The following is a 23,468-nucleotide window of genomic DNA, read 5'->3' as shown; positions in this document are numbered from 1 at the left end:
TAGCTTTCATTCTTCGTCAATCATATACTCGTGAAAAAAAAAATCAGTTTGAATAAGGAATAACTTTGAATAACTTTGCCATAGTATCTTTTCAAATGTTAAAGTTGCCACAGTCATTGCATTCTTTGCATGTGCTGCACTTTATTTGTGCCAATTTGTTTTATTAGTTTATTTATTAGATTTGAAAGATAATAACAATATTGATTGATAAGTGAGATCTGATTTTAGTCCTTGAAAACCAAAAAAGTAGTCCAAATCCTTGAAAGTTCTGGAATTTTATTTTGCAGTATCTGTACGAACCCTGTTTAAGTTATCAGTTCTTGGACCATTTTAATGTTTTTGTTGTTGTTATTTGAACTGAACTGTAGTTTTCTGTAGTAAACTGTCTTTGTATATTTCCTCTTTTATATTCATTTCCTAGTATTTAATTTACCGTTAATTCTTTTGAACAAAACAATTTCAGAAATGTCATGTTTTAGATTGTAGGTCATCTTGTACCCTGTCAAGGACAAAGCTAACCAGCAAAACTTGATATCAAAAGCATCCTAAATGTTACATGTGTTTGCACCATATTGTAGTGAGTAAACTTTCTTGGTATTGCTGTTTCAAATAGCCCACCATAATCTGTAGTCTGAGCCTGTCAAGGGCTAATGGCAATGGCAGATACGTTACTAGTTAGTTTCAAGGAAAATAATTTTCAAATAATGTTCTTTTTTTTTTTGTTTGCCAATGTCCGCCCCCGCAACCCCCAGAAAATTTTTTTTTTTTTGCTTTAACCCCTGCTTATGTCGTGGCCTCGAGATACTATGTTGAGGGAACGACATCCATTTCTCGTGGCCACGATGACTTATGTTGAGGGAACGACATATTTTTCTCTCACGACATATCACGTTCCCACGAGTTAATATGTCGTGGCCACGACAAAAATAAGTGAACCGAACATGTCCCCTCCCGGTCACCGAAGTAAACAACGCTGATTAGGGGTACTCTCCAAAATGGTGGAAGATGGTAACTCGGCGAGAATAATTGCTGAATAAGTTGTTGTTATTGTTTTCTTTGCGCACAAAAAGTATTCTCGTAGCTTCGTAAAATATATTATATATATTTGTTATTTTAAATTGTAAAAATATTTCACAATATTACTTTATTTACTGTGTTTTTGATCAGATAAGTGCAGCCTCGGTGAGCATAAGTCACTTATGCTTAATCTTATAAAAATCTTACCGACCCCAAACGTGTATACTGGAATATTCCAATAGCTGTGGAGCACGTTATTACTGTCCTTTCATAATAAAGACCTAACCAAAATATAGACCTTAGTTGGATAATGATGTGCATGTAAACATGGTCATTGAAACCATGTTTTAATGTATAATATAACATATATGCCCAACTGTATATTATAAAGTCAATCCGTTTAAAACCTTTTGGGGGGAAATCAACTGTATCCTGTCTGTTCTTTAGGGCACTTGGACATGGTCAGGTTTCTCTTAGAAGCAGGAGCCGACCAGGAGCACAAGACCGATGAGATGCACACTGCACTCATGGAGGCCTGCATGGTAACACTATCTCCTATCTACACAGTCTGTAGGTACTTCCTCTGATGTTTGCACGGGTCTTTTGAGACATTATTCTTGTGCTTGTTTTGTGTAGGATGGGCATGTGGAGGTGGCACGGCTGCTATTGGATAGCGGGGCGCAGGTAAACATGCCTGCTGACTCATTTGAGTCGCCTCTGACGCTGGCTGCCTGCGGGGGCCATGTGGAGCTGGCGGCGCTTCTGATCGAGAGGGGGGCCAACCTGGAGGAGGTGAACGATGAGGGCTACACTCCACTGATGGAGGCAGCTCGTGAGGGCCATGAAGAGATGGTAGCGCTGCTCTTGGCACAAGGTACTAGGGTCACCTCAGTTTTATAGACTTCACCCTTAGGACCTGGCAGTGTTTAATACATGTGTAAATAGGGTATCAAAAGTTTTGAACCAAATTTCAGCCACTACCAGTGGTAGTCAAAAATACGTCATGTGGCCGAATGTGCACAAACAGTCACAGAAAACCTGAGGGGGATTATGGGAAGTGTTTTGAGAAACCATACCAAAAAATCAATACCAATTACAGTATTCTGAGCCAAAACACACAAATTATGTGTTCACAGGAGTTGCATAATAAAAATGCATGACCACTTGTGATTGGACCACTGAAAACGCAAACAGGATCTAAGTTAGTGATACGAAACCAGAATCCATTTAAAAGTGATTCTACCACAAATTATGAATTAGATGTTTTGACCGCAGCAAGCTTTGTATTTCAAACTGTCTTAAATATAGATTCCCTTTCTAAGTTCACAAACTGAAGGATTATTTTTTATCTGTTGGTTTTAGGTGCAAATATTAACGCTCAGACAGAGGAGACGCAGGAGACTGCATTGACTCTGGCATGTTGCGGAGGCTTCCTAGAGGTGGCTGATTTCCTCATCAAAGCTGGGGCGGACATTGAGTTGGGTTGCTCCACCCCGCTCATGGAGGCTGCACAGGAGGGGCATCTGGAGCTGGTCAAATACTTGTTGGCTGCAGGTGAGGCATTACATCAGATGTAATTCTTGAAATGTCTCTTTTCTATGACACTGTAACATGTTCACACACTACTCTATCTGTTCAGGGGCTAACGTCCACGCCACAACAGCCACGGGTGACACAGCTCTGACATACGCCTGTGAGAACGGACACACAGATGTGGCCGACGTGCTGCTGCAAACAGGGGCTGACCTGGTTTGTGGATATCTTTTTTTACCATTGTCGTCTTTGGTCCCAGTTTATATTAAGTGGCCTTAACTACTATGTACTTACATTTAAATGAATCATTTGGAACAATGCATTTATTGTGTACGTACATGTTTTTACATTGTACTTATATATTAAAAATACATGCATGTAATTACTGTAATCTGTAATCTTTTAATTAATCTGTAATTAATTTCTGTAATTACATTTATAATTACTTTGTTGACCCATCTCTTACATTTTAACTCCACCTTAAACCCACCCATACCACCAAACCTGTCCCTAACCTTACCCATATGCCACCTCAATAGCAGCAAAAGTGTTTTGCAATACAATATGAACACAATAAGTACTTATTTTTTTATGCAAGTACATAGTAGTTAAGGCCACTTAATATAAAGTGGGACCTTGAATTTTTATTTATTTTTATAGTTTATAGTTAAAGCCTTTTTGGAGCTTACTGGTGTCTTTGTTTCTCAGGAACATGAATCAGAAGGGGGCAGGACTCCACTGATGAAAGCGGCCAGAGCGGGACACCTGTGCACTGTGCAGTTTCTCATCAGCAAAGGCAAGTTGCAATGTCCCAAATTAGGGCTGCAGCAAACAAAATTGACAATATATGTTAGTGAAAATGGTCAACAAAAAATTTTGTCACCAGTTTTTCACCAGGGTCTTTGCTATCAGCATAGTGAACCTTTATCAGTGATGACATTTTTCAGTAGAAAAAAAAAAACATTTAAAGCAATTTAATGTGTATTTATAAATGGTTCCTATATTTGCATCAAATGATGCGGATCAACTATGAATTTACCTTTTATGTCTGCTTCTGTCCATTTGTTATATGCATTGTATTTTGAAATTCATTTTCACATATATGTCTGCAGGTGCTAATGTGAATAGAGCCACAGCCAACAATGATCACACAGTGGTTTCTCTGGCTTGTGCGGGGGGCCACTTGGCTGTGGTGGAGCTGCTGTTGGCCCATGGTGCTGACCCCACCCACAGACTGAAGGTGAGGGGTCCAGCCTTCCTGAGAATTACACTCTCCAGATGCTAACAGGTGTTATGAGGTCACACAAATTCTGGTCGGTCCTCTGTGTTAATGAGAGTTCCTCTTCTGCTCACAGGATGGCTCCACGATGCTGATTGAAGCTGCTAAAGGTGGTCACACTAATGTGGTGTCCTACTTGCTAGACTACCCAAACAACATTCTGTCAGTCCCTGCCCCAGACCTGTCCCAGCTCACACCCCCCTCTCATGACACTTCTCAGGTGAGTGGAAACATACACCGTCTAACAGTCATTACAAATTACCCTCTTTTACATTTACTTAATGCTTTGAAATATGAAAATACCAATTTGTGGAGTGTATGTAACACGAATGTTTTATATAATAGTTTGCACTTTTATTTAGTAGTGTTAATTTTGTTTGGCATACAGGCCCCTCGAGTCCCATTCCAAGCCCTGGCTATGGTGGTGCCCCCCCAGGAGCCAGACAGAATGCCCTCCACCATCCCCACGCCCCCACCCGTTACAAGCAAAGGTTAGTTTGTCTAGTAAAGTTACTTTATTCAGATAGATGTGTTGCTTAAGATGTCTATAGCCTTGTTCAGATTGTAAGTCCAAATCTAATTTTTGTGTGAATCCAATCATGTAGGAATGGCAAAAAAAAAAAAGTTTTACAAATCTGTTTCAAGCTACATTCATATGTGGCTTGATATCTTATTCAAAACACATTTCTGGAAATCTATTTCAGTCTGATAGGATTTAAAATCGGATACATAAATCAGATTTGGACTGACAGTGTAAACATAGCAGAGAACTGATGATCCAATATCAGCTCATAAATGCTATCAGTTCACAAATGAAGAGTTCACTTAAGCTTCTCCAGCTGACATTTACATACCGTTTCTGTGATCATATCACAATAAAATTATGCCTGGCCACATTAAAAGCCAATGCACTCTAAATGCATTGTGATAAGATAAAAACATTTAAAAATGGTCTTAGATTTTGAATTTTTAATGTAGGTATAAATGCAAGTGCGTTTTTGATATTTACATTCAGATAGGTAAGTAGTGTGCATGCTTATTTTGGTTGCAAATCATATACATCACTTTGAGTCATTACAGCGATTATGTTGCTGTTTTTTCTGTTTATTCTGTTCTTACAATATGAAAAAGACAACAGACTCTGCACTCACGCTTGAGATGCATTGGAATGAAGGTGTAAATGCAGTCCAACTAAAAACATCCAGAAACGATCAGATATGAAATGCTTGGTGTAAAGGAGGGCTTTGAGTATTGAAACGCCTTGGGCTGCAGAGAAACACATTCAGTTGACTAGATTGAATAGACTCTGATGAGTTGCACAAGATGCTTGAATTGTGAGATTCTTTGGTTTGAGCATTTGTTTGGTTTTTCTCTCAGGTGCGTCCAAGCAGAGGCTGAGCTCTCTTCAGAGCAACTCTGTGGCCTTGGGTGGCCTAGACGCCGACCTGCTGCCGCCCTTCCACCCGTACCAGCCTCTGGAATGCATCGTCGAGGAGACGGAGGGCAAGTTGAACGAGCTGGGCCAGCGCATCAGTGCCATTGAGAAGGCCCAGCTGCAGTCGCTCGAGCTCATCCAGGGTGAGCCGCTCACCAAAGACAAGATCGAGGAGCTAAAGAAGAGTCGCGAGGAGCAGGTGCAGAAGAAGAAGAAGATCTTGAAGGAGCTGCAGAAGGTGGAGCGGCAGTTGCAGCTGAAGACGCAGCAGCAGTTCACCAAAGAATATATGGAGACCAAGGGGCTCAAGGAGGAGCTGGGCCAGGCGGCAGGGGTGGAGATGCCCGGCACCCCCCTGCCCCTGCAGGCCACACAGCTGGGCTCTGACAACGAGTGCGAGGTTAATCGCAAAGAGGAGGACCACAGGTACACCCCAACCAATGAGGACGACGAGGAGGACGAAGAGGAAGAGGATGATGAAGACAACATCGACTGTGCCAATCTGCCACAGGTGGACACCATTCTGTACAGAGAGGCAACGCAGACGCCGCCACCTCCGCCGCCTCAGAACCAAGTCCTCCAGAGTCCTCCTCTGCAGACCAGCTTCGTTCCCATCCAGCCTCTCGCCCCGCAGCAGTCCACAGACTTCAGTAACGCCGAGTACCCGGGAAGCAGCAGCCCAGACCTGCAGAGGGTGTTGCTGGGCCAGCAGCTGACGGGGTTGGGACCAGGGCTTCTCGCACAGGCACCCGACGGACTCATGGTCGCCACGCCCGCACAGACGCTCACAGATACGCTTGATGACATCATGGCGGGTGAGCTCACTGCAACTGGGGCTGTCTTTGTTTCCTATCAGGATGTCAACTAGTGATAAGAAATGGAATTTCCAATCCAAGAAATGGCATTACCATTGGCAAATAGATCAGTCCTTTGGCATTAGAGGGGTGGTTGATTGCGATTTCACTTTTTTAACGTTAGTGTGTAATGTTGCTGTTTGAGCATAAACAATATCTGCAAAGTTACGACACTGAAAGTTCAATGCAAATGGAGATATATTCTTTTAAAATTAAGGCAGTTTAATGCCTACAAAAACGGCTCATAGAGACTACAACGAGTAACTTCCCAGGTCCGTGACGTCACAAACCCAGATAAACCCCGCCCCCGGGAACGTGCAACGAAGGGGGCGAGGCCATGTTGCTCTGCTTTAGAGAAGAGGAAGAGTTGTTGCCATGCCGTCAAAACTGGGGGTGCACGAAAAAATGTATTCATATATTCATACTTTGCACACGCTCTGCATCTCTCTCTCTCATTCAGATCATCAGCTCAGCTTCAACAATGAACTGTTCTAATTATAGACTTATTTTCACATAGCTATGAGAAGCGTTATACAAGGACGCGCGTGCGGTTGCCGTGCTGTATTAAAGCTTTAATCAGGATAAAACCGTATATTAAAAGCTAACAGAAGCAGCAGCATTTACTAATAACCGTATCTAAAAGTATGAGACAACAACAAACAAAAAACATACCATTAAGAGCCGTACTTGCACAGGTTCTGCATGATCCTCTTCACTAATATCCTCTGGGTCTCAATCGGGCTCAAATTGATGAGCAATATTGACGACGCCATTGTTTACAATACAACAGGAGCGCATGCCGCTGAGGTGAGGGGCGTGACGTTTAGACGCGCCCTAGAGGCGAGCCAGCCAATCACAACACACTGGACCAGATAACCAATCTGATCCCTCAAGCTCACTGAAGACAAGTAAACAGTCAGCAGTTAAGTAAGAATTAGAAACTAATTACAAGCAATAGGACAAAAAAACTACAGTAGAACAAATAAATAAGAAATGGTACATACATTGTATTAAGTAATCAATTGTTGCATTTCAACGGATTCAAATCACTTGTTTTTAAACCGCAATGCTTAAAAAAATGCACTTGCAAATGATAAGTTTTCACAACCACGTAGCACAGCAACGTCTTGAGCGTGTAACCCAATAGAGACAATTGTCCAAAATCTCTACCGGTTGACAAATTTCTTTTGTTTTTTAATGGGAAATTCTTCAATACAAGTGAAAGGAAATCTCTGATTGAGACATTTAATGCAGTCTTCAAATTAGTTTTAATCTCTTCTATTTTTATATGCTTTTTATTTTAATTTACAAATGTAATGATTTCAGTACGAGGATATATTATTGCTGAAGTCACTGTGGTTTAATGTGTTTGTTGCTAACTGAAATTAAAACTTAAAAATTATTTTGGGTAATTGAAATGAAGCTGGAATAAAATGTAAATTAGATGAAAGCTTAAAATTAGAAATATTGCCTTTGAAACTAACAGAAATAAGTTTACGTCTAGATACTAAAATTACTAAAACTAAAATTGAAATGAATATAAGGCTCAATAAAAATATTAAAAAACAAATAAAAATGACAATCACATAAAATCACTAAATTTCAAATGAAAATGGAAAATACAAAAATAAAATCTAATTCAAAATATTAATAATTACTTATAATAGTAAATATTACTAAAATACAGGGCTTAAAGTTCTCCAGCACCATGCTGGATCTCCGGTGTGCAGTGGGAAAAAAATATCACTTTCGATATCACAGTTGATATCACTTTCGAGTCCACGAGTTCGCCTACGAATGGTATGAGAGGAGCACAGCTTTCACTCTCAACCAAACTAACATTACTAGCCAATCAGAATTTTTTGATCCAATTGCAGAGTCGCAACCCTGATGAATGGAGAAGCGCAACAAGTTGAAAAAGCTGTGAGGCGCAATGGTCAAAGATGGCCATCTAGCGCAGTGGTTCTCAAACCTCTCCATGAAGTACCCCAAGCACTGCACATTTTGCAGGTGTGATAGATGAGGGAGACATACAAAATGTGCAGGGCTGGGGGTACTTCATGGAGAGGTTTGAGAACCACTGATCTAGCGCATATTTACATAGAAACACTAATTAAAAAGCAGTCTGTTTGTGCCTGAAATACTGTGCTCTGCAAGTATCCTTGTAAACACAGATGCTTATGGCTTCGGTGAAGGGAAACAATTGAGAAAGAAAATGCATGTGGAACAGTATATTGGTTCACAATCACAGCAGTTTAATGTTCCTGTTGCTTTCTGTGTCATGAATGTTAATCAAACAACAAAACACAAAGAAAAATCACTTTTGTAGCTTTAACACAGATTTGTTAGATTTAATTTATAGTGAAAACTATGCAGTTATTTTACATGTTATTATTCAATTTCTGTACCTGAATACTCTTAGACTTACCGGAAAAATATAAAGCACTGTTTATTTCATTTGTATATTTGTTCTGTTATTTATCTATGCTTGTAATTTGTTTATTTCCTATGCTGATTTACTCGCCTACAAAATCACCCCAATCATTGATTTTTTTTTTTTCCAAATAGAGCTATTGAAGTCATCTGATTTTTTTTTCCACATTGCAATATATATCGCAGAAAAAAAAATAACCCTAATAATAAATAACCCTTTAAGTTGGTTATGTTCATATTATGTATAGGCATATTACATTATGTATTTTAACAGTGTTGTTCAATAAAACCATGTAATTACTTGGTTTTGATATTTTATTTGAGCCAATTATTATTGCCTCATTGTTATATATATAAATAGTCACACTAAAGCCTGGTTTTCACTTGGGTCAATTTTTGTTACTAAAAATTTTAGGTTACTCAGTTGTCAAAATAATCAGTAGATTACTTGATTACCAAAATAATCATTAGTTACAGCCCTAGATTAGTTAAAATATTTCAAAATACAACTGCATTGTTTTACTTTTTGTAATTAAAAGACATTTTGTCATTGAAAATTTCTTAAAAATATTAAAATATTGTCTCGTTCTAGTGAACCAAGTATCTGTATTTTGTCTCATCTCGTGAGCTAAGTGTATTGTCACACCCCTAGTGTCGATAAGCAGTGATATAGCTCATAATTTTCCAAGTGTATGATGTAGCTTTCATTCTTCAGGTCAACCATATATTCATGAAAAAAAAATCAGTTTGAATAAGGAAAGCAGTTACTTTGCCATAGTATCCTTTCAAATGTTAAAGTTGCCACAGTCATTGCATGCTTTGCATGTGCTGCCCCGCCCCCGGAAAAAAAGTTCAGCCTCAGGATTTTTTTTTTTTGCTTTAAACCCTGAAAATAACATTGGTCTGTGTCTTTGCAGCTGTGAACAGCAGAGTGCCTGTGGTAAACACTACAACTTCGCCCTCCCCTCAACCCTCCGCACAGACGCCCATCAACTCAGTCTCCCCACCCTCCATGCTCCCTCTTTACCCCTCAGTGGACATTGACGCACATGTAAGACCATCTTCTCTGCATTCAGCAAAATGACTGCTATGGAACATTTGCAGACATCATAAATTAATGCATAAGATTGTCCATATTTGTTTTTAAGCAAATTATTTATCTTCCCCTCAGACTGAGAGCAATCATGACACAGCGCTGACCCTGGCCTGCGCGGGTGGCCATGAAGAGCTTGTCTCAGTGCTCATTGCACGTGGGGCCAACATCGAGCACCGGGACAAGAAGGGTAAGAGGCTCCTTCATTTGATCCATGAAGTTGTCGGTATAGTAAATTTACAGAGATGTTGAGTGCCGCTCTACTTGTCTGCACACAGGGTTCACTCCCCTAATCCTAGCTGCGACTGCGGGCCATGTGGGTGTGGTGGAGATCCTACTGGACAAGGGAGGGGACATTGAAGCTCAGTCTGAGAGGACCAAAGACACCCCTCTGTCCCTCGCCTGCTCGGGTGGCAGACAAGAGGTACCCTAACAGTGTTAACTCTGCCTCTTCACCAGATAAGCTTTTAAACCCTCCAAAATGCACCAAAGACTTGGAAATACATTAGTTTATCTCCATATTTACAGGTGGTGGAGCTGTTGTTGCTTCGTGGGGCTAACAAGGAGCACCGTAATGTTTCTGACTACACCCCGCTCAGCCTGGCGGCCTCAGGGGGCTACGTCAACATCATCAAGATCCTCCTGAATGCTGGTGCTGAAATCAACTCTAGGTCAGAACATCTGCTCCCATTGATTTGATCAAGACTCATGTTAAGATGCTGTTTGTTTTAACAGTATAAACTCGTATTTCTCTTTCAGGACTGGCAGTAAGCTGGGCATTTCTCCGCTCATGTTGGCAGCCATGAACGGCCACGTGCCTGCGGTGAAGCTGCTGTTAGACATGGGCTCTGATATCAATGCACAGATCGAGACCAATCGTAACACAGCACTGACCTTGGCCTGCTTCCAAGGCCGAGCAGAGGTTGTCAGCTTGCTTCTGGACCGCAAGGCCAACGTGGAACACCGCGCTAAGGTCTGTGATCACCTTTCCACGTGTTATTACTTGGGCAGTGTGGTCATTGTGTAGGGCAGCATTTTATGAAAGAAAATTGTTATATGCGAAAACTTGTTAATAAACGTTTGAGTATGAAAAAATTAATTTAAAAATCTGAAAATTGTGTAACCAATATACTTCACGTGTTCTTTTGGCACTTAATTGCAAATAAATGTTACCATTAACTAAATGTTAATGGGACCTTTCTTTCCACTAGACTGGCCTCACCCCTCTCATGGAGGCTGCATCTGGCGGTTATGCTGAAGTGGGCCGTGTGCTGTTGGATAAAGGGGCTGATGTCAATGCCCCTCCGGTTCCTTCCTCTCGTGACACCGCCCTCACCATTGCTGCAGACAAGGGTCACTACAAGTTCTGTGAGCTTCTCATCAGCAGGTGTGTCTTTGTAACACTGGTGGTGTACAGTACCAGTCGATCCTCTCTCCAGAATGTAGCATCTCACGCTGCTGTTTCTGCTCTGTTAATGTAGAGGGGCTCATATTGACGTGCGAAATAAGAAGGGGAACACCCCTTTGTGGCTTGCTGCTAACGGTGGCCACTTTGATGTGGTTCAGCTGTTGGTGCAGGCTGGAGCCGAAGTGGATGCAGCAGACAACCGCAAAATAACCCCCCTCATGGCAGCGTTCCGCAAGGTGAGCAGTTTGTCATGCTGGCCATAGGATTGATGAGCATCTTGGCTTATGTCTAAATGTCACTGGTGCTGTGCTGCTCTTTTGTAGAAAAATAATGGATGATGATAATCTGTTGTAAAGCACTGAAATATATCCTTTTTTAGGGTCATGTAAAAGTGGTGCAGTACCTGGTGAAGGAAGTCAACCAGTTCCCATCTGACATTGAGTGCATGAGATACATTGCAACTATTGCAGATAAGGTATAAAAGACCAAAACACAGCCTTGTATACCTATAGAGGACTATTTACATTATTTGACTGAAGTCACATCTTAATTCACGTTCACATTGTCACTCTGCAGGAACTGCTGAAGAAGTGTCATCAGTGCATGGAGACCATTGTCAAAGCCAAAGATCATCAGGCGGCTGAGGCAAACAAGAACGCCAGCATTCTACTTAAGGAACTTGATCTGGAGAAGGTTTGTATCTTCAGATGGCCAGTTCGTCTAAATGTTGAGCTAACTAACTTTTTGAGGATTTTTATATTAGTCACCACAATCTGCAGCATGATGTATCAAGTTCTTTTCAAATTTTATCATAGTCTCGTGAAGAAAGCAAAAAGCAGGCTCTGGCTGCAAAGCGAGAGAAGAGAAAGGAGAAGCGCAAGAAAAAGAAGGAAGAGCAGAAGAGGAAGCTGGAGGAAGAGGAGGCTAAAGTGAAAGAGGTGTTCTGTGAGATGCAGGATCAGGAGGAGGACTCTGCAGAAGGTGAGAAGCACCTTGTCTGTTTATAGCCAGATATCATAGAAAATGCCTAGCTTCAATTCTTTTTTTTTTTTTCTTTTTTTAATAAAAGAAATTGTGACCTTCTGTAGTGATGCACTGAAATTTCAACAACCAAAAAGACACTAAAGTTCAGCCAGAATGTTTGGAGAGCCGAAATCATTGACCAAATCGGTGACGTTTAATTAGCGCTTCTCGAATGACACATTTTCACTGTGACAACATCTATTTCATGTCTACAAAGTGTATAAGCTACAACAGACTAACATGTCAACTGTGTGGACACTAGGGCTGATTTCTTGATTTTAATCAATCTTTATTTTGATGAAACAATATAGATTCTTAAATCCCAAGGTTCATCTATTAATCTAAATTCTGAACAAAACTTCACTGAACATTATTTGAAACAAGCTTTGTGATTTTGTTACTTCTGATATGAAACCAAATTGATAAAATATGAAAAGTCAGACTTTATTTCAAAATTCAAACAATAAATGTCATTCTGGCACTCTTTAATGTGGCGTGACGGATTGCTTTAGCAGCCTCAGTTCAAGTGAACCACAGAAAAAAGGTCTATAAAACAGCTTGTAAATACGTAACGTTAAATTTACCTCAGGAAAGCCATTCAGTGTCCATAGCTTGTTAGTTCGTTAGAAAAAATTATTTTAGAGAGGAACTTTTTGCTAAATATATCCTGCTATATTACATTTATCATTATATTTTTTCCATGAAAGCAAGTTTATATTACAGGCACAGTTTAAAATGTTTCAACAACACATTTGAGTAGAAACATAATTATTAAAAAGTTTATTAAAAACTGCCTTGAAATTCAGTTTTAATATTTATAAACTTGTTTTATTTGAGTGATTTGATAAATTTAATTTGTTTTGGGCTAAATGAAACTTTTTGTATCTGTTTCTATAAACTGTTTCTGTTCTGGTTTCTGATGCATTATTGTTATTTTATCCTGCAGAAGTGGAGGTTCCCATTGAGCCCCCAAGTGCTACCACCACCACAACCATCGGTATCTCCGCCACCTCCACAACTTTCACTAACACATTCGGCAAAAAGCGAGCCAATGTGGCCACCACACCAAGCACCAATCGCAAAAAGAACAAGACCAAGGATTCACCTAGTGAACCGATAATCCTTCAAGACCCACTGGTGGCACTGGCGCAGCAGAAAGCTGACAAAAATAAGATCCATGGAGAACCGAGAGGGGGTGGGGCACCGGGAGGCACCAGCGACTCGAATCTAGATAGCACCGACTGCAACAGCGAGAGCAGCAACGGCAGTAAGAGTCAGGAGCTCCCTGACCTGCCTTCATCGTCGTCCTCTTCCGCCCCTTCGTTCCTTGCAGGCTCTAACCAGCCGCATGTCGCAAGTGAGAAGAGACAGGGGCCATCGCTGCCGGGCTCTCGTGAGGAGAAGTTCACGGTGTCCATCTCCAAACCACAGCAGAAGTAAGAGTTACTGTACTCCTGCTTGCTGCTACTGCACTGTCACATCATTACCTCAGCATTTGACAGATCTTACCTAGTAGTTTATTTTCTTGAACTGTGGTAGTATAATATGCTACATTTCACTTCAGGTAATAACTGCAAATAACAAATTGCAAAGAGAATCTTACTTGTGATTTGACAAGAAACTGCATTTCCATTTTACAGGTTTTTGCAAAAAAAATTGTTTGGGAAGATGATTAAACTTCCTATTTCTATTCACATTAACAGATTTCATGAGATCAACAGTGACTTGACCCCTAGTTCCCTGCCCCCCTCGTTCAAGACCATTTCACTGCCAGTCACCTCGCCCAACAGTAAGATAAATCTCACTAGCCCAAAGAGGGGCCAGAAGAGAGAAGAGGGGTGGAAAGAGGTGGTTCGGAGGTGAGGGTCACTTTTTAATGTTGCAATCTAAAAGTAACAGGATTAAAAAAACTGAAATATTTACAGTGAAGCAAGGATTGTAAGCCATGTCTAAGGATCCGAATATCTTAGAAACTTTGGGATAAGCTCTTTAGACTTAGCAATGTGCTAAAAACCTCAGTAACAGAATTGTTACAGAATTGAAACATCCTTGCAAACACTGGAGTACTGTGTCATCGGGTTTCGCTTTGGCCAAAAATCTAGCTATGTCATTTCTCCCTTAGATCCAAGAAGCTCTCTGTCCCTGCCTCTGTGGTGTCTCGGATTATGGGTAGAGGTGGCTGCAACATTACGGCCATCCAAGATGTTACAGGTGCACACATCGACGTGGACAAACAGAAGGACAAGAATGGAGAGAGAATGATTACAATCAGGTAAAAATTATGCAGAAAGTTATTAGGACACTAGCAATTGACCGATTCTCCTTGCTGGAATTTCTTACTTATGCTTACTCTCTTGGTTTGCAGAGGTGGCACTGAGTCAACACGGCATGCAGTGCAGCTGATCAACGCGCTGATCCAGGACCCAGCCAAAGAGCTAGAGGACCTGATCCCTCGTAACCACATCCGGCCGCCTGGGGCCAACACCAAAATCAGCTCCACCTACACAACCTCCACTGGGGCCACAAGCACTACTGCGGCCAGTTCAAAAGGCCTGCCATCTGTAGTGCCCTCCTCCAGCATGTCTTTCCAGTCCTCCACCAACTTCACAGCTCAGCAGGCTGGCAAGTTGGGCAAAAGTATGGCACCGGGCGTCAGGCCCCCCTTCGTTTCTTTGCCACCACTTGCTTATGCTCATCCTCAGCTGGCCCTTCTAGCAGCCCAGACCATGAACCAGATCCGCCACCCTCGATTACCCATGGCGCAGTTTGGTGGCACTTTCTCATCCTCTCCCAACACTTGGGGTCCTTTCCCTGTTCGTCCTGTGAGCCCTGGTAGTGCTAACAGCTCACCCAAACACAGCGGTAATTCTGTGCCACGTTCCGCCAGCTCCGCTCTGGCCCACACCGAGCATCCTGCTGCTCCTGTGTCCAGCACCTCGACTCCCACTGCCTCCACCACTTCTCCCACCAGTACCGCATCCGCCAACACCCCCACACCTTCCTCTGTCAGGAAGCAGCTTTTCTCGACAGAGCCCAAGTCTAAAGCTGGAGTTACTGTGGCCTCTACCGGCAGCAGCGCTCCCTCGACGCAAGTTGCTCGATCTTCTATCAGCTGCACTCCCACAACACCTACGACCCCTCCACCTCCATCCGTGCCCATTGCTCCACCTCCACAGCATCCCCCTCTCCCCAAGCCAGAGCCGGCCAGCCTCAGCACCCCAGCTAAAGAGAAGCCTGTCACAGAGTTTGCCACACCTGCTGCAGGAGCTCCATGTGATGGGCCCAGCCCCTCTGCTCCCTTGCATTTCACCTCGTCTCCCTCTGGCCCCTCGATGCTGCCTGTACAGGCCGAGAGCCGACAGCCACTTTCGTCACACTTTCCTTCCAGCACAGAACCCAGTTCCCCTTCCTCATCACAGCCAGGCTCATCTCACCCCATCACACGCCTGCCACCTCCGACCTGCAGCAGCACGGTCACTAATACCAGCAGCGCCTTACCTCATTATGCCACCCCCAACGCACCCAGTGTCACTCCACGCATGCAGCCACCGGCACCCTACTACCATATGGCTCCAGGGGCCCTTCCGGAGCAGCAGTCTGTGTTTGTGCCTCCGGGAGCCTCACAGGAACCTCTCAAACAGCAACAACAACAGCCTCCACCTCAGCCCAGCCTGGCTTCGACAGGCATGCCCCCTCCCTCTCTCCCAATGTCCTCTACTATGGGCATGATAAATGGCTCTCAAATGCACCTGCACAGTGGAAAAGCGCAACTGCCCCCCAACTTTGGCCCTGCGGCTATCTTCAATCACTTTAGCAGCATCTTCGACAGCAACCAAGTGGGCAACAACCAGGTTTGGGGTGCCTGCCATCTACCTGCACGTACCCCTCCAGAGCAGCCCTACAGTGCCCCGACTAATGCATACATAAGTGGAATGGGGCAGATTGAAAGTGTCATACCTCCTCCCAGTGGCTCAAAAGCTCCAGGATATCGCTGTTCCTCGCAGCGAATTGTCTCCAGTCCGATTGGTAAGTGCAATCTTTACATCAAGGGTGTCCTGTTCCTGGAGGGCCACCTTCCTTCAGAGTTTTGCATCAACACACCTGTCTGGAAGTTTCTAATGCCAAGATCTTGATTAGCTGGTTCAGGTGTGTTTAATTAGGGTTGGACCTATGCTGCGTTTAAGTCCTCCTGGGACATGTGTACTTACGAGTTAACAAATTGTAATTACGACGTCAGTTGTGTTCAAGTCGCTTTGGTCGGAACAACATTGAACTTTTCTACATAAAATTCAATGATTTTTTTACTCTACAACATGATGAATAAATAATGTACATCGTGTTTTTGCTTTTTTCTGTTTTTATTCAATTTATGAAGGTGATGTAAACTGAATCATTATATATTCTATGGTATTTATACAATAATATACTATTTTGTAAATGTAACATATAGTTTTATTGTACATTACAAAAAATAATTTTATTCATTTCAACAAATTTACTGTCAATACAGATGCTGCATATCTATAGTTTTTGGCTGCGTCCATTGCATCAGACACATTTTTTTCACTGACGCCCCCAACTTGGAAACTCGTGGCTTAAAGAAAATTTCAAGTTTCCACACTCGTAATATTAATATATATAATGTGGTGGCGTTCATGTGCGTTCAATTCGTAAATACGATACGATCTATCCGACATGACTTGAACGCACCACTAATCTATGTAGGAACGTGGCCCTTCAGGAACAGGACTGGACACCCCTGCTTTAAATAACATGCATTATTGCTGATGTTCTTGCTTCTTTGTTTTGTGATTGGGGTCAATCCTTTTATGTTCACTCTGTATCACAGGTATACACCCCATGGACAACTCTATGTCCTCGTCCACTGCGCTCCCCAGCTTTACCACAAGCATATCTGCCAGCCCTGTGTTCCTACCAGGTCCTGTTCCTGTGGGCACACCCTCCTTCAGCCGCCAGCACTTCTCTCCCCATCCCTGGAGTGCCTCCACCTCTTGTAAGCCTTTATGATGCAGATGCACCATGGAACACATTACTTTTTATAAGACCATATCGCTTGTGTTCTTTCTGACGGTCTCTTCATTTCTCTTTGTTTTTAGGTGAGTCTCCAGTGCCCTCCGTGTCTTCCGGGGCATCCTCGCCTCTTTGCACGTCTACAGTGACTCCCGCTCTGATCCAGGCAAAACCTAGTAGCTCCAACCAGCAGGACCGTAAAGTGCCCCCTCCAATTGGAACAGAGCGCCTGGCCCGTATCCGGCAAACTGGCACCGTCAACCACACCATGCTGCCCACCAGCTATACCCCACCAGTTGGACAGGGTGGCATCTGGTCTTTTGGAGTGGGCAGTGCCTCCGGTGAGTCTGTGATATCAGCATTTACGAATTGTTCTAAATGTTGTGAAATAAACATATTTGCATATGCAGTGACAGTTGCTTTTCATTGCATTAAATGTGAAGAGTTGGGTTTTGAAACGAATCAGGGATGTGATTTTTCTGTATAAATACGGATTTCCATATTTTCCGACCTCTGAGGGACGACCCATGTGATTCTTAAGTAGGCATGGGCCAATTACCGGTTTCAAGGTATACCGCGATTTGAAAATTTCACGGTTTCAAAACCGCTAATATTTTACGTTATACCGTTCCTGCGGTATGTGCTGTTTTTCATGTCTCTTCAAAGACTGAAAGTGTAGGAATCCCTTCAGGTTGAGTGCAGTGTAGAGAGTAACACGCCCCCTCCCCCTCCTGTTGGTGCGAGCGAGCGGTCAGTCACGTGTGTGTATGATGGCCGAAGGAGCTTCCTCTGGAACTTACGCGATCGGCAACCGGCCGTTTATTGTTTTATTGCAGCCGATCTCTGTTCTGGACTTGCACAAACTGCGTTGCAATGCATATCATTTTAGAGCTGTAACAACAATACCGTGAAACCGTGATATTTTTGCTTAAGATTATACCGTCAAAATCTCATACCGGCCCATGCCTTTTCTTAAGCTATTACCTAAATAAACTGTGAAAAGATTTTCTAAAACATCATGGACGGATTGGTCCTGAGAGCGCTGCACGAGCTCACAGCGCCATCTGCAGGACAGTTCAAAGCATTCAAATGATTCTAAGCGCCAAATGCGAGTAGAATCAGTGCTGAAACTCCTTACTCGACCGGTGACTTTTTATGAATGGCAGTGAGAATTTGAGATTGCTAGTGTCATCATAAAATTTGCAGCGGTTGTGATGTAATTATATAATAGGCTGTAGTCTGACGCACTACATGTCTGCTGTTACAGTACTGTTTTTAGTTTCGATTCACCTTTAGTGCTAGCTGCGCTGTGCGCTTGGTTTAAGTTGCTTTAAATTGCATTTGGGAATGCAACATTCATCATTAGAAACTTTTATAAATCTGTTGTTGTTTACAAAGACAAGTTTCAGTGTCACATAATCCTTCAGAAATCATTCTAATATGCTGATTTGCTGCTCAAGAAACATTTCTGATTATTATCAATGTTAAAAACAGTTTTGCTGCTTAATATTTTTGTGGAAACAATGATACCACTCAAACATTTGTATAAGATTTAAAAAAGAGGGAGAAATTAATAATTTTATTCATGCATGAAAGTGATAAAAAAAGTGAGTGAAGACATTTAAAATTATTTCTATTTAATAAATGCATTAACAAATTTAATTAACATATTTGATAAATGCAAATAAATGCTGTTCATTAAACTTTGTATTCTTCAGGATTTTTTGATAAATATAGTGTATACCAATTTCCACAAAATATGAAGCAGCAAAATTGTTTTCAACATTGATAATAATCAGAAATATTTCTTGAGTCAAATAAATTGTAATGATTTCTAAAAAGATCATGTGACACTGAAAACTGGAGTAATGATGAAGAAAATTCTGCTTTGCATCAGAGGAATAACATTACATTTTATAATATATTAAAAACTTTTTTTTTATTTGAAATTTCACAATATTGCTGTGTTGTTGTTTTTTTTTTCTTTATTTTGATCAAATAAATTCAGCCTTTATGAGCAGAAGATATTCATTTCAAAATCATTATTAATTGTAATGTTTCCAAACTTTTGGCAGGTACTTTAATAATAATAGCAATTCTATATACTTTACTATAATATATTATAGTACTTTATTATAATATATTATATTGTTATCATGATTATTAAATATTGCTTTCTGTTTTTTACAGGACAGTAGTATGTATTACAATATAAGATATACTGTATCTTTTAATGTGCTAATATATATTTTTAATAAGTTCTGGGGGCGTGATTTGGGGTGTGGTCAGATTTTCCTTCTTTTTTTGTCTCTAGCTGATCACATGCCTGATGAATAAAAAATATCTGTCTCTGTTCTTCACAGAAACAATGTCAGGCTGGTCTCAGCCCCTGATGGGAGGGCCAGTGATGCACCAGCAGATGCAGGAGCCTTCAGCCTTCTCTCAGCACCAGGCTATGGAACGAGATGATACTGGGATTGTTGCTCCTTCTAACACTTTCCACCAACCTCTGCCCACCAACTTCATGGATTTTCCAAAGGTACGTACTGTACAGTGACTCTTCAAAAATATAATTTCTATTGTTATATATTTTTTATTATTTGCATAAACGTTTTGGTTGTTTTATTAGTTAAATGGGGAATTTGAATTTGTAGATCTACTCACAAATGTTTGGTTTTATGGTGTGCTGTGTAGGGGCTGCCAATGTCAATGTACGGTGGCGCGATGATCCCCCCTCACCCGCAGATGGCGGAGGGTCCTGGAGGCCCTGTATACAATGGTCTTCACACTTCTGACCCCGCCTGGAATCCCATCCTAAAGGTTGTTCCCAACACTGCTGAGAATTCAGACCCACAGCAGGTGATTTTCTCTTAGTCGACCCCAGCTGAAAGTGTTTGTAAATTACAGCTCCTTTTGCCATCTAACTCTTTGAATTCTTGTTGTTGCAGGTATGGCCCGGCACTTGGGCTCCACATGTGGGAAATGTGCATCTGAATCATGTCAACTAAACAGTTCGAGAGGCCTAGGAGCAGTAACAAGAAACACAAGATAATTACCTAATTACTGAGACGTGGTATTAACCTAGATGTGTCCCCCAAAAAATGTTAAACAAGTTAAATTTGAGAGATGGACACCCTCGATGTGCCTAACTAAAAAGAAAGAATCTAGTGTGGGATTTAATGTGTTTACCACTGTCTATGAACAAATCGATTGCCTGTTCAACAGGATACATTCTGAGTAGTATAGCCATTTTGACATTTAAGCCCCACGTAAAAGTGTTCTTGGTCGGCAGGGCTCAATAGGACAGTGCGCTATTTATACTTGGCCAAGACCTAGATGATTGCGTAAAGAATGAAATCAGACCTTTTAGAGTGGTAAATACCTGTATAATTGTTTACATACTGAAAAAGGGTTAAAAATGAGAGTAAATTTCATGTCGTATAGTGGCTCTACTTTATGTAGCCTGTATTAATGTGAAATATTTACCTTAATATTCAATAAAAAGTTGGAAATGTATTCGGTGTGTTATTTTGATTTGTTTTTACATGGGCAACTATTCACAATCCAAGTTGTCCATTCATGGACAACTGTATAAAATAAAGCACTACAAACTAGACAAATATTCTGTATTATGTAACTAATATTGTGTAACTTTTCACATTTTTTAAAAAATGTCTATGTTCTGAAAATCTGGTGACCTAACCAGTAAGTTTTTGTAAGACAAAAAAAGACTTGGGATGTAGAACTAGTCCTGCATGAAATGCCAAGATACTGTAAATATGGGGAGGCATATTTATACTGGATAGGTCATCCAGAGCGGTAGATTGGGGTTTGTATTGTTATATCTTATATTATTATATTATAGTATAAGATATATTTGCATTGCGTTAGCTGCGCAAAAGGTCGTGGGTTCAATTCCCAGGGAACACACATACTGGTAAAAAAATGTATAGCCTGAATGCACTGTAAGTCGCTTTGGATAAAAGCGTCTGCTAAATGCATAAATTATTATTATTATACATCTTATCGTAGAGTTCATATCATGTGCCCAACTGAATCACTCTGAAAACCTCGTGCTTTTCGGAGAGTTTACATTCCATGAACTGGCTCAAAACACTTGCTCCCATAGAAGGCCTCAGCACTGCGCGTCAGTGGTGGAATCGTCTTTCCGATTGGCCAGAGTTCAAGGTTTGCAGCACGTGACAAATCTCCTCCCTCGAGCTTTCCAACATGTGGAGCGCAGAGACGCGCAGCGCTGCAGCAGATCGGCCAAAACCTTAGCGTGTGTTGGTTCAAGTCCCGAGCTTCGATTTAGGTTCATCATGTCAAGCAGCTGCGAAGCTTCGTCGACCTGCCCGATCCCAAGTCGCTCCAGCTGGCCTCCGCTCCCTGACAGCTACAGTCAAACTCCTGGAGGAACTCTGTTTTCAACAACTCCCGGGGGTGAGATGACCTAGTGTATTTATTTTTAATCGCAGAATGTATTTCATAACTAGTGATGTTTTTTGCATGCGAGTTTTTCCACGTTACACTTTTTTATGTTTAGTGAGTTGATCGTTTGCACTGCGCAATCATATAAAGCCAGAGGCAATAAGATGTTTACAAGCGGCCGGTTGCCTTTTAAACAATTCTTACTCTTTCCATTGGCAGTTGCGTTTAAAAGTGTGTTTGTTTTAATCAAGCGCACATTTGGCCCAGTGGACTTGCACAAAATTAATTTAACACTTTAACTAGTTTAATTTGTCTGCTAACAAAGTCCGAAAGTGTACGCACGTGCATCACAGGAGAATTCTGTAATTTGAAATTTTGTATTATTATTTTTTTTTCTGAAAAAGCCATGAATGTTTTAATGTCGTTTCCACCACATCTCACATTATGTATGCAAGGTTAATACGCTTTGCAAATACACTCAAAATATTTTCGCTTTCACCTTGTTCGCACTGTTAAATTAGACGAGTAACGTTACAAATATATATTTAGCTATAAATACTGAAATTGTTTATATCACGGTGTAGTTTGTCATATTATTAGATCAAATATAAAAACGTAATTCATGTTTTTATGGATTTAAAAAAAAAAAAAACATGATGGTCTGGCTCTGGGGCAAACCTAAAACAATAAAAATCTGTATATAACAATAATTAATAAAGCTCTTTTAAAAATAGTAAACGTTCACATTGAAAAAGAAGAAAAAATTTAACTTGTAGTTAATATCAACGTAACTTATTTTAAAATAAACACCTATATACAAAATCCATCTACCACCTCAACTGTCAATATTGATCACATGGTTATTAAAGCTCACATGTAGAAATATGACTTGCTTCAGTTTTTGAAACCAAGCCAGTGGCTGTTCTATCAATCATTGCACATTTATCCATAAAAAACGGTTCTGCTTTGACTCGCTGTTTTGATCTCGCATTTGAATGACCAGAGGACATGTAGCACAAATCATATTGAATTAAAAAGAAAGTCATATCGAAAAACTCATTTCTTATCCTTATTTCAATTCACGTTTTTAGATATTCTTAATTGAGCCAGACCTCAGTCAGTCCAATCACACTGGGTCCTTATGCAGTAATGGGTGATGTTGCTACGTTTTTGGGTTACTACAGGACATCTAAACAGGGGCACCTTGAGTGATTTTGCCTCATGCATTTAGAAAGCACCCCAGTCAGCTCTTCACCCTGTTTCCATTACTCCAACATGAGCTAAACTACACTACAGGCTTTCACTTGGGTGACACAACATGTTTTTCTGAGTTCTTACATAGAGCAGAACTCAGCAGGAAGAAAGTCCCTTGAAGCAAAAATGCTATGAACTTGTGCCAACTTTTTGTGAGGCTGAACCTCTTAAACTAATATTGATATTTTCCCTGCAGGATCTCGGATCATCTATGATCGAAAGTTTCTCTTGGAATGTCGAAACTCGCCGATCGCACGCACCCCACCCTGCTGCCTCCCCCACATACCAGGGGTCACCAGACCCTCGCTGCAGCCAGCAGAGCACGAGGATGACAGCAAAGATCTCGCTGGTAAGTGACTCCTCATATCATTCTTTCTTACACTTGCTTTAAGAAGCATGTTCTGTCTTAATCCCACACGTCCCCTAATGTATAGAGTTTTCAATTTCCAAATCAACAGCTTCAAACAAAACCTGAGGAACAGGTTTAAGCTTGTCCATAATGGATTTTGCCCTTTCTGTCTGCTGTGAGTTGACAAATACACTTGCGTGGCACGTTACGGTTGTCTACTGAAATACAGTATGTGACCGAGAAAGTCTCATGTGAATTCATATACTGTATAGTACATGTGTCAATGACAAATAAAAGTGGCCATGATAAGAAAATCTTTTTTAAAAAA

At 41.2% G+C, this 23,468-nt stretch overlaps 2 protein-coding genes across 2 annotated transcripts in view; both read left to right on the top strand.

Annotated features, from left to right (window-relative positions):
* The window catches only part of ankhd1 (ankyrin repeat and KH domain containing 1), a 56,564-nt gene extending 36,362 nt beyond the window's left edge, over window positions 1–20,202 (top strand). The window contains exons 8-35 of the mRNA XM_016573169.1: window positions 1,465–1,559; window positions 1,654–1,891; window positions 2,380–2,571; window positions 2,657–2,766; window positions 3,259–3,346; window positions 3,663–3,790; window positions 3,906–4,049; window positions 4,218–4,320; window positions 5,207–6,079; window positions 9,469–9,602; window positions 9,723–9,834; window positions 9,923–10,068; window positions 10,173–10,315; window positions 10,404–10,617; window positions 10,856–11,031; window positions 11,126–11,288; window positions 11,432–11,527; window positions 11,629–11,745; window positions 11,868–12,033; window positions 13,022–13,511; window positions 13,779–13,934; window positions 14,198–14,347; window positions 14,441–16,101; window positions 16,925–17,089; window positions 17,193–17,447; window positions 19,470–19,645; window positions 19,801–19,965; window positions 20,055–20,202. Coding sequence (XP_016428655.1) covers window positions 1,465–1,559; window positions 1,654–1,891; window positions 2,380–2,571; window positions 2,657–2,766; window positions 3,259–3,346; window positions 3,663–3,790; window positions 3,906–4,049; window positions 4,218–4,320; window positions 5,207–6,079; window positions 9,469–9,602; window positions 9,723–9,834; window positions 9,923–10,068; window positions 10,173–10,315; window positions 10,404–10,617; window positions 10,856–11,031; window positions 11,126–11,288; window positions 11,432–11,527; window positions 11,629–11,745; window positions 11,868–12,033; window positions 13,022–13,511; window positions 13,779–13,934; window positions 14,198–14,347; window positions 14,441–16,101; window positions 16,925–17,089; window positions 17,193–17,447; window positions 19,470–19,645; window positions 19,801–19,965; window positions 20,055–20,114 — 6,716 coding nt within the window. The 3' untranslated portion in view covers window positions 20,115–20,202. The remainder of the gene's footprint in view (window positions 1–1,464; window positions 1,560–1,653; window positions 1,892–2,379; window positions 2,572–2,656; window positions 2,767–3,258; window positions 3,347–3,662; window positions 3,791–3,905; window positions 4,050–4,217; window positions 4,321–5,206; window positions 6,080–9,468; window positions 9,603–9,722; window positions 9,835–9,922; window positions 10,069–10,172; window positions 10,316–10,403; window positions 10,618–10,855; window positions 11,032–11,125; window positions 11,289–11,431; window positions 11,528–11,628; window positions 11,746–11,867; window positions 12,034–13,021; window positions 13,512–13,778; window positions 13,935–14,197; window positions 14,348–14,440; window positions 16,102–16,924; window positions 17,090–17,192; window positions 17,448–19,469; window positions 19,646–19,800; window positions 19,966–20,054) is intronic.
* A 1,111-nt stretch (window positions 20,203–21,313) lies between these two features.
* Window positions 21,314–23,468, top strand: part of eif4ebp3 (eukaryotic translation initiation factor 4E binding protein 3) — a 3,972-nt gene continuing 1,817 nt past the window's right edge. The window contains exons 1-2 of the mRNA XM_016573066.1: window positions 21,314–21,549; window positions 22,988–23,140. Of these exons, the coding sequence (XP_016428552.1) occupies window positions 21,429–21,549; window positions 22,988–23,140 (274 nt within the window). The 5' untranslated portion in view covers window positions 21,314–21,428. The remainder of the gene's footprint in view (window positions 21,550–22,987; window positions 23,141–23,468) is intronic.

This window comes from Sinocyclocheilus rhinocerous, unplaced genomic scaffold, assembly GCF_001515625.1.
Source record: "Sinocyclocheilus rhinocerous isolate Xijiao unplaced genomic scaffold, SAMN03320098_v1.1 scaffold682, whole genome shotgun sequence".
Taxonomy (NCBI): domain Eukaryota; kingdom Metazoa; phylum Chordata; class Actinopteri; order Cypriniformes; family Cyprinidae; genus Sinocyclocheilus; species Sinocyclocheilus rhinocerous.
Note: the sequence above shows the minus strand (reverse complement) of the source record. Positions and strands in the feature narration are given on the sequence as shown.